Raw genomic sequence first — 10,005 nt, forward strand, 5'->3', positions numbered from 1 at the left:
ATACTTTAATTATAAATCAAATTATGCCCAATTATGGACTTTTTGATTTCATGCAATGAGCACAGTGATTTTAGTTAAAACAATGAAATAATAAAAAAATACAATACAACCAAACACTAGAATGTAGTCTACGTACACTATATATAGTCGACCCTTTACACTGTTTTGAAATTCCATTTTTATTCGCACAACTACTAGATGTTTTATCTAACATTTTGAAATTCGCGCGAAAATTCTCTCCTACGAGAAAATATTCCTGCGTCATTATCAAGTCAATAAACATTACGTCGATTGTAACCAATAGTATTGACCTGACGATGTGTAAAGGAATATAAATAAGGAATTTTCAAGTTATTTGTAGCTATCATGGTTTTTACTTTCATTATCAATTCTTTGTCAACAATATAATCTAGCTGTTAGGTATGTACACTTACATTCACATGCAGTTGTGTGTTAATGTATTTATATATTTATATACATATACACAAACTTGTAAACAGATGCATTTCTAATCCTATGTTGAATTATAAATATAACATCTGATTTTGACGACATTAATTATGTAGGCTATTAGGTTTAAAAAAAAAAAGGGAGTCGTACCTCGGAGAGTCGTACACATGTGGTTATATATACAGACGTCTAACTAGGGTTAAAAAAAACAATTCTTCATGTTACATACTGGTTTGTGCTAAAATCATAAAAATACAACATGTTTAGTCTCTAGGAAATCTTGTAAGATTTTTATTGCTATTTTTTTCTAAATAGGTGCAATTTCGGTACTCGGTGCAATTTGGGTACCCTTACGTTACGTACGGTATACTGAGTAACTCATTCATATTTCATATAGGGAATTCACAAACCATTTCATTTATATTTTCATTAGTATTTCTTATGTAGACGTCTGTGTATACATATAGTGCCAGATAAACATACCGTATAGTTGGCTATATATACATGGTAAACAGACCGTACTCGATCCACATGTGGAACCCGTCATATTATATATATACTGGTTTTGAATTTTCGCGCTAAATTCCGGTGTTTATAAAGTCCTACGTCACTATCAACAAATACATGTAAACATTTAAATAAAGATTTCATCGACAGGTGGTGGAAGATCAACAAGGAATTTTCAAGTTATTTATAGCTAATGGGTTTTAACTTTCATTTTCTTGTGAACTTCTGGTCAGAAAACAGCATTTGATTATATAAGGTAGGTCCATTTACATTATATTGTTTCTTAAAACATATTTTAATCGGAGAAAATTATATGTTGAACTGACAAATGCCCGGTATTATAAAAGTGTTAGTGTTGTATGATCGGTCCTGTATGAGCTTTGTATACAAATTTTACGTTGCGTCACATGACTTATTTATGGAGTAATGACAATTTATACGTATGCTAATTTTGATCTAAACCGGTAGGTATCTTTCTACATAGATTTGATTGTATACATGCGGAAGATCGCGCCTAACTGATGTAGAGGTGCTAGTCCCAAGTGAGAAATCTCGAAAGAAGTTGTCACTGTATAGTTACTTAAATCTTGTGTTTTTGTCTTTGATGGAAATGTGTTTAGATTTCTCATGGGCTATTAATGAATTTGTCAACTTTTATGAATTCGGTTTCTGTAAAGCTTAAAATTATTATTGTGTAGAATCTCTTGAATAAAGGCCCAAACCTCCTTCTTTTATCGATATTCCGACACCCTATTGTTCCGACGCTCAGCAAGTTTGAGTACCCATTTGTCCAACACGCAAATAGTCCAACATCCTAAAAGTCCGACATTGGTATATTTAATTAATTTAAAGAATCGGAATATGCTTAGCAGCTTTTTTTTTAACTACCCATCAGTCTAATATATAGTCATTTCTGAGACTTATGATATCCCGTCCGACAGTAAACGCTTGCTTACATTATGTATGTGGATTACCACGTTCGTCAGGTGGGAAAATTAAAGCCGATGCATTGGATAGGGTTAGTGTAAGCTCTCTGCTATAAAAGCCCTTGCAAGGGAGACGTGCATTTGTTCAACGTTTTAATTTGTTCTTGTTCTGAAAATGCGTGAAATATTTGCAACTGGGCGTAAAATAACTTATTATCAATCAATCATTAATAACTTTGTACATTTTGAAAGAATACTACGAAATGAAATTGATGACTTATTTTTCAAGGGATGCATAGTAAAGAATCGTATATAGTTCTATATTGTAAACATATAAAAGGGCTACATACATAAAATACAATCAGTTTAAAAGTCTAGTCTCTGGAAAGCCCAGACATCAGGACATAAAGGATAAGTGGTCACCGTTTTATAGATGGTTTCATATATTTCCTACTGATATCAATCTTTGTTTTAGTGTCAGTTGTATTCATATAATAGATACGGTAGTTTTAAGTTACTAGATCTAAGAATATTTTATAAGACGGACATATTTGTAAATACAAGTATCTCGTATATTGAATATGAAAAATACAAAAAAATCAATAACAGTGCCAAAGATCATATTTTGGGGAAACTGCCATGACTGTTTATTACCTTGGAACCAAATGTTCGTTGTTTGCAAGACAAATTATTTTAAATCAAAATGATAGTCAAGCAGCACAGATTTCGGAGGCAATAGTCATCAACCTTTTAAAAGTACTGCATCATCATATCGTACAATATTTATTCATCTGCTGAGTGATCATTTGAACGAAAATTTTCAAATTATATCTTCTTGAATATTAATATCAGCTAAAGTTCTTATGCTTGCTAATGAACGTTAAGTAAGCAGAAATCAATCAGTCATTTATAGTTATTCTACATAATTAGTTTCATTTGTTACCTATTCTGACATTCCACTTCGATTTTTTTAATCTGCAGTTTATTATATGCGTATTGCTGTGTGTTTGTTTTTGTAGATTGGGGGTTGAGATCTCACTAAACATGAATAACTCTGCCGCATGTTTGCTTCTGTCCCAAGCCATTGCATCTGAACTTTAATTGTCTTGTATGGTTTTTAATTTAAGTTCAGTGATATGTTTTGCAGTTAAGTATGGCTTTCTTTGTCATTGAACAAGTACACCGGTTGCGGGATTTGTTGCTGTGTTGAAGACCCGTGGTTGGTCATTGGCTGTTACTGCTCTTCGTTTAGGTTGCTGTCTGTTCGACAAATTCCCCTGTTCCATTCTGAAATGTTTTCAAATACATATTTTAAATACCAGATACATTAATATAAATCGTAGTGTTCATTCTTTAGAATATATTTTGTTTTAGATAAAGCATGGCGGAGGGAAGACATCGTGGTAATGGCAGACGGTCACGAGGAAAATTCAATCTAGGTGTCATAGGACGGTCAAATAGCGGAAAGTCGTCGTTTATCAAACTAATGCTGCAATCGCAGTTGGGACCGGAAAGTCCCGATATTCCTAAGACAGACTTTCTAGAGTGTACAGAAAAACGCGAGAAATTCGAAATTCCTGGTTGTTCAGTTGTATTATGGGATGTACCTGGAGTAGGAACACAAAACGAGGGTTTAGAGGGGTACGATGAAAGAATTGAAATAGAGAAATACGACGGTTTTGTTGTTTGCTGCGGCGGACCTGTTACTGAGTATGAACTTGCTTTGAATAATCTAATAGCAAGTCATGGGCGAAGATATATTTTCGTCAGAACAAAAGTTGACGCTGCTATTGAAAATGAAAAGAAGGCACATCCATCGACATTTGACGAGGAAGAAACATTGAAAAAGCTGAGAGATGGAATTATTGAAAAACTTTCGGAAAGTGGAGTAACTGAGTTTCTCGTGAGTAATCGACACCCCGACAAATTTGACTTTGAAACGCTCAACTTTATAATATTCGATGAGAGTGCTCTAGCTTCATATATGAAGAGTTGTAATAAGAAAGTCAAAAAAGAAAACTGGAAGAGAAAACAAGTAGAATCAGATTGCTAATCATCAAATTATGCCACACAAAGTGGTACATGTATACCTAGGTCAGTCGAAACATTATATACGGCTAGACAATGATCATTTCAACGCTTTATCACGGGTGTCATTCGGTTTATCGAGAGAAATGGGCGTGAAAGAATATCTAACGGCGGTCAAGTATTGAGAGACGATCGTGAAAGTTCTGGTAACGGATCGTGAAAGGCATTTAATGTACATTCTAGTTCAGAATCTTTGAAAAAATCGCTTAATTTTCAAAACGCGGAACAAATCCGAACAAAAAAATATGTCTGTCAAAATGGTTTAACTTCCTCAACATAACTGTGAAAGAAGATAAAGAAAATATGAAGTACTTTTTGAAAAAAACACAAAAGGCGCATTGCGTGTCTATGAAATTAATTAAAAATAGCACGCTTTGTGTACCTATAATGGTCATATTTCAGAATATCATGATATATTTGAAATTTAATTTTTGGTGTATCTGATAGTACAGTAAAATTAAAGTATGTGCTTCCATTAAAAGCGTTAATTTGTTTATGAAAACCTTGAATTTGTTGAATTTCCATCAAACTTGATCGTGAAAGATCAGCCAACGTATTTTTTTCGATCGTGAAAGAAAATGCGTGACCAGACTTAATACTAGTAATCAGAAATCAGTTTTTCTATTACCATTTGATAAATCTGCAAGTGGTTGAAGCCTGTAACTATTTTGATAAGGATGAACATTAAAGCTATTATCTTTTTTTTCTATTCAACACTTTACCTCAAAAGTTAAAAAAAAACAACTAATAACGTGTCTAAATAAGTGTGAAAGATTCAGCTCTGTGAATCAGTCTAGTGCACTTCAGGCACACCGACACTAGTTAGCCAATAATATGGATAGTATATGCAACGTTTAAACCAAAATGTTATCCATCAAACAAAAAATCATAGCAAAAACAGCACATTTCATGTGTAGTTTTGGATTGAACGATAACCAACATTGTGTGCAACAGAACTTTTTAGGTTCTTTATAAACAACGCAGATAAGGATTGATTTAACTATATACTTACATATTATAGAATACCAAAGCGCAAATGCTGTAATGTCTTGTTTGCTTTACTTATGATAGTATACGTGTTGAACGTCTATAATATCAAGGATTTTACTAGAAGTGTCAAATGCGCTTAAGATTATCAATGTTTCATAAAAAAAAAAGGCCATGGTTAGATGAACCATGCCATACAGATCTCTACAAATATCCCGTACACCAAATAAATGTGTTCCGATCCTTGCAGTGCCTTAGAAACCGACAAATGTAAAAGTTATGCTTGGCCAATTAATTCGAAACATAAGTTCAAAAGTATATGAACCCTGACCGACAGCCAGACATAGACATCTTTCTATCATTTAATAAATCAAACACAATTGAATCATCATGGTCATATAAGAAACATACAGACATACATGTACACCATACACGAAACACCTTGTCGCTATTGCATACGTGTATATATTCAAAAGGCCAAACAACATAAAACAAACATTGCCGAATGATGCATGATAATGAGTTCAATGTTAGTTGAAACCTTGCACAAGTCGAAAATATACACCTTACAATCATAACAACAGACATTTATCATAAAGCTTAACGAATCCTCGATACGGACTTGACCACTAAAATGAATCTTCATCCATGAAATGAGGCAAATTCAGAGTCAGGTGAATCCTGTTTGACGGGCATTTAGTTTATAGGATCCAATATACAAAATATGGGTATCCTATAACACATGATAAGTGAGTACTTCAAATGACGATAAAAAAAACTTCATCCTACAATCATCCAACTATTTTACAAACAACATGTTCACGAATGCCCAAATAATAATTTCAATGTATTCGCGCGTCTTACGTACTAAATTATAATTCTAGTACCTTTAATAACTTTTTACGCAACTAGGTCGATGCCATTGCTGGTTGAAGTTTCGTCCCCGAGGGTATCACCAACCCCGTATTCAACACTTCGGTGATGACATGAATATCAGTAATGTGGTCATTTGATACAAATTTCTTGATTACAAAACTTTGAATTTTTCGAAAAACTAAAGGATTACCAAAGTCGTATTTGGTACAACTTTTAGGAATTTTGGATCCTCCATGCTCTTCAACTTTTTACTTGTTTGTCTGGCGTACTGAATTACAATCCTGGTACCTTTGCTAACTATTTGTACTTATACAAATTAAAATTTCCTGTTACCCCGCTTATATCCCGAGAAAACGATGATATGGATTGTTTTTATGTGCAGCAGTTCATTTTAGCTCCTCTTTGAGATCTAAACAAAAGTTTCAAGTGCCGGGTGTAACAACTTGCAGTATACACTAACATACATTGGTGGATAATATAAAATTTACTTTTTTGGCGACTGCACTACACCCTACAGTGACATTGGAAGTTGCGTGGCACCAAATCAACATTACATTAACTATATCATTTCAAAATATAAAATTGAGCCAATTCTGATGGTCTTTAGATAAGAAAATAAACTATTGTATGGAATAATGCTAGCCATAAAAAAATATTAAACGTTTGATTTATATTTCGCGCTTCATTCTGAAACACGCACTGTCAGCAACATGAACGTCTTCGTAGCATCAGATCTTTCACGATCCTTTTCACTATCTTCAAAAAATGCGGTACGTGATCTTTCACGATCCAAAAAAATCTATTTTGTGTGAATAGTTCTTTATTTACCAAGTTTCAGATTATATTTATACAAAATAACTATGAGAACCGTTTAATTAATTCAAATGCAATGCCCTTATTTTGATAAACGTAGTTTATTTTGTCGAATTTGTAAAAAAATCGTGTTTGTTTACATTTTTTATGTCATTGAAATGTCGAGAAGCAATCTGCCTTTTGTCGTTTTGTAAAAACTGTGTACTTTTGAAACTGGATATTCTGACTTACTGATCATAATGTTGAACCATTTTGACAGACAGTTTTATTTTGTCGTAAATGTGTCTGTGTAATAAATTAAATTGGAATATTTACTGATCTTTCATATGTCTTCTCGATTAAATGTCTTTCACGATCCGTTACCAGAACTTTCACGATCGTCTCTCAATACTTGACCGCCGTTAGATATTCTTTCACGCCCATTTCTCTCGATAAACCGAATGACACCCGTGTTTATTAAACAATATAAGCAATTTATCATAAACTTATGTTCCACTTGATTTGCATCACGGCCAATGCACAATCAATACTTGGACATGCAGGATTGTGGTATACATTGTACCACTCGTTTTTATATGCGATATTTGTATATGAAGTTATCCAAGACAAAACTAGGTGCTCGTCATTTCATGGATTGTTATTTATAATAAAAATTATATGTGTATACAATGTGCGTCTATTTTTACGTCGATTTAAAAGGAATAACACCTTTTAATAGTGATTGTAAAGGTGATTTTGACCATTTTAACGATCTAACCGAAAAAGTTCCTGTTTAAAGATGCACTCAATTCGTTGTTGTTTTCAGTCTAAAGCATACAAATCACAAAAACTCTACTCAAAAATGGATACGAAAAGCTCATTGTGAATGAATATTTAAAGGAAAACATTCCTATACATAGGTAATTTTACTAACGAAAATGTCAAGCTATGATCTTAATTTTAAAGATTATATGATATCTAAAAATCTGTGATATTTGCAAAAAAAAGACATTTCACGGGCAATGGAGAGAAAATAAAAACTACTGATTATATTTACTCGCGTCATTTCTCCAGTTTGTCTTTAAAAACTGCTTTATTTTTTTTCAAAAATCCCCCCTCCTCCCAAAATAATAAATAATTGTAGTTTCTTTTATGTTATCTCATCATTTTCTCTTTCCCCAGACATGGTAGTTTTTTTTTTCAAGAGTCTTATTCTGGTCGACATACATGTACTCCGTCGAACAAAATTTTTCAAAAAATAGGTTTTTGTCCCAAATATGTATAAAATACTTGTCACTGGACATTTAAACGACATATTATAAAACAATACAGTTTACCATCTCAAGTAACTCATTGTGTCCTTTACTCTTACTACAGCTGAAGTACAAACATGTTTATAAAGGTTGGAGGAAGTATTTTGCGACCTGAACTACTTCTCTCTGGAGATTTTTACAGGCTAACATGCATACTTATACAAACTATTATAATTTGTCAAATCGAGTGTTTTTTAACTTATAAAAAACCTTCATAGTTAATACAATACTTACATAAATAAACGGGATGACTGTTTGATATTCTGGGGAAGCAAGATGATTTTCGGACACAGAATATTCCATTTATTTGTTGCTAAATTGAATTGTTCGATTTGGACACAAACATTTCCTTTATTTGGAAGAATATCCAATCAAGTTTTTTAAAAGTCAGATTTGATGAGTATTAATTATAAAAAAAATTAACATTAGCATGTACATGTATGTCCAAGTCCAGTGGCAACTATTTCATATATGGTCAGGACCATTACAACTTAGCAATGTCTACAATAGGTGGATGTAGGTCCTACAATAGTGGTCAACCGGGATAAAAGCCGTTAAGTTTGGAATGCTACTAAAAACGGAGGATATATATAGTTTGGACATAATTATATTGAGCCTTGACTACCTACTTTTGTCCAGTGGTTGTCCTTGGATGCTTTACCTTCTGTCATAGTAATAAATGTATTTTTTTTAGAATAACTATGTGCATCTTATCTTTTAAATCCTATTGGTACCTTATTCCATCAAAGGGTGTGATTTAAGTGCATCTAGAGATGATGGAGACATGTTATATCGAAATTCGCAGAAGTGCATGAGTCTTAAGTTTATATTTCAATACAAAAATGACTGTTTTATACATATAATCGGCTAAAATATAAAACTGTATAATAAGATGGAAATCTTTGTTATCTTTGTGCGCCAAAAAGTACCTCATTTGCGCCACAACTTAATTGCGTCAATACTTCTTTTGCGCCACCTAATTTTCAAAACTATAGGTATCATTTGCGCCAATAAAATAATCATCTAATTGCGCCAATTTTATTCATTTTTATTTATACATAACAACTAAATGATTAAGTTCCCTCCTCCTTTATCCAGGCTTGGGACCAGCAGTTAGCCGCAGTTCTCAAAATTTGACGTTCTAATTTCTTGACATTTGTTTCATGAATTTATGATATAATTTTCCATTCAAAATAATTGTACACGATTCATCTGTAAATAACTTAGCACAACACGACTTAACTGTACATCTCCACTTCATTTCTCCAGTTTTCTTTACAAATGCCTGACGGAATTTATGTTCTACAACAATGATGGCCGGTTTTCCTCTATCAAACTCTAATTTCTTGAATGCCGAAATATACTTACATCGACGTTCATTAGCTGTTATGCTTCTTTAAACGCAAAACGAGAGTAAATATTCGGGCAGAATCAATCGCCCGTATATTTAGTATTATATAAATAAATAAATATTTAATCGTTAGTACACTCATTTTGTAAATTAAAAAGTTAGCACATATTAATAGGAACCATGTTTCGTATGAAGCTAACGGTCAATGAATTGTTTCATTTTGCAAGAGTAATAAAGGAAGGATACTGAAGGTATCGTTCACTTATCGCCGCGCGAATTCTCAAATAAAATAAAATAAATAAATGGCTTATGCAGACATAGGAGTACATTGATTAAAACAAGTAAATCGATGCTTTTTTAGGGAAAAAAAAACCCTAAACTGATCTATGGTGCATTTACTACAGTTAAATGTGAGCTCTTATTCACTGTTCAGAAGTAGATCGAATTTTCAAAGTTGTTCTGATACAACGTGCTTTATTTACCCTGCAACATTAGTCAAAAAAAGAAACTTGTAGATCTAGTGTTAACTTAAGGGTTGTTGTGCGTCATAATTATAGAAATTAGTGGTTTATCGTTATCCCATTTAATTTAGCTTAAATCAGGTTATTGTGTTGTTTTTCTTTCTTACGTTCGTGTTTATCATTGCATTCGGTACTGTGGTCCTTCAATTGTTTACATCCTTGAACTTTGACGATAACTGTCTCATAGGCACTTA

General features: G+C 32.8%; 1 protein-coding gene across 3 annotated transcripts; it reads left to right on the top strand.

Annotated features, from left to right (window-relative positions):
* Nucleotides 1-281: 281 nt before the first annotated feature.
* LOC134683021 (interferon-gamma-inducible GTPase 10-like) lies at nucleotides 282-4,028 on the top strand. Of its 3 annotated transcripts, none has more exons than XM_063542020.1 (2): nucleotides 282-420; nucleotides 3,258-4,028. In XM_063542020.1, the coding sequence occupies exon 2, from the start codon at nucleotides 3,265-3,267 to the stop codon at nucleotides 3,934-3,936; it is 672 nt and encodes a 223-aa protein (XP_063398090.1). In that variant the 5' UTR covers nucleotides 282-420; nucleotides 3,258-3,264; the 3' UTR covers nucleotides 3,937-4,028. The 3 variants fall into 3 exon arrangements, with proteins under 3 accessions (XP_063398090.1, XP_063398089.1, XP_063398091.1); XM_063542019.1 differs by lacking the exon at nucleotides 282-420 and adding an exon at nucleotides 1,078-1,213; XM_063542021.1 differs by lacking the exon at nucleotides 282-420 and adding an exon at nucleotides 1,477-1,499.
* Nucleotides 4,029-10,005: the final 5,977 nt, after the last annotated feature.

The sequence above is a fragment of the Mytilus trossulus genome, chromosome 9 (assembly GCF_036588685.1).
Source record: "Mytilus trossulus isolate FHL-02 chromosome 9, PNRI_Mtr1.1.1.hap1, whole genome shotgun sequence".
In the NCBI taxonomy this organism is placed as follows: domain Eukaryota; kingdom Metazoa; phylum Mollusca; class Bivalvia; order Mytilida; family Mytilidae; genus Mytilus; species Mytilus trossulus.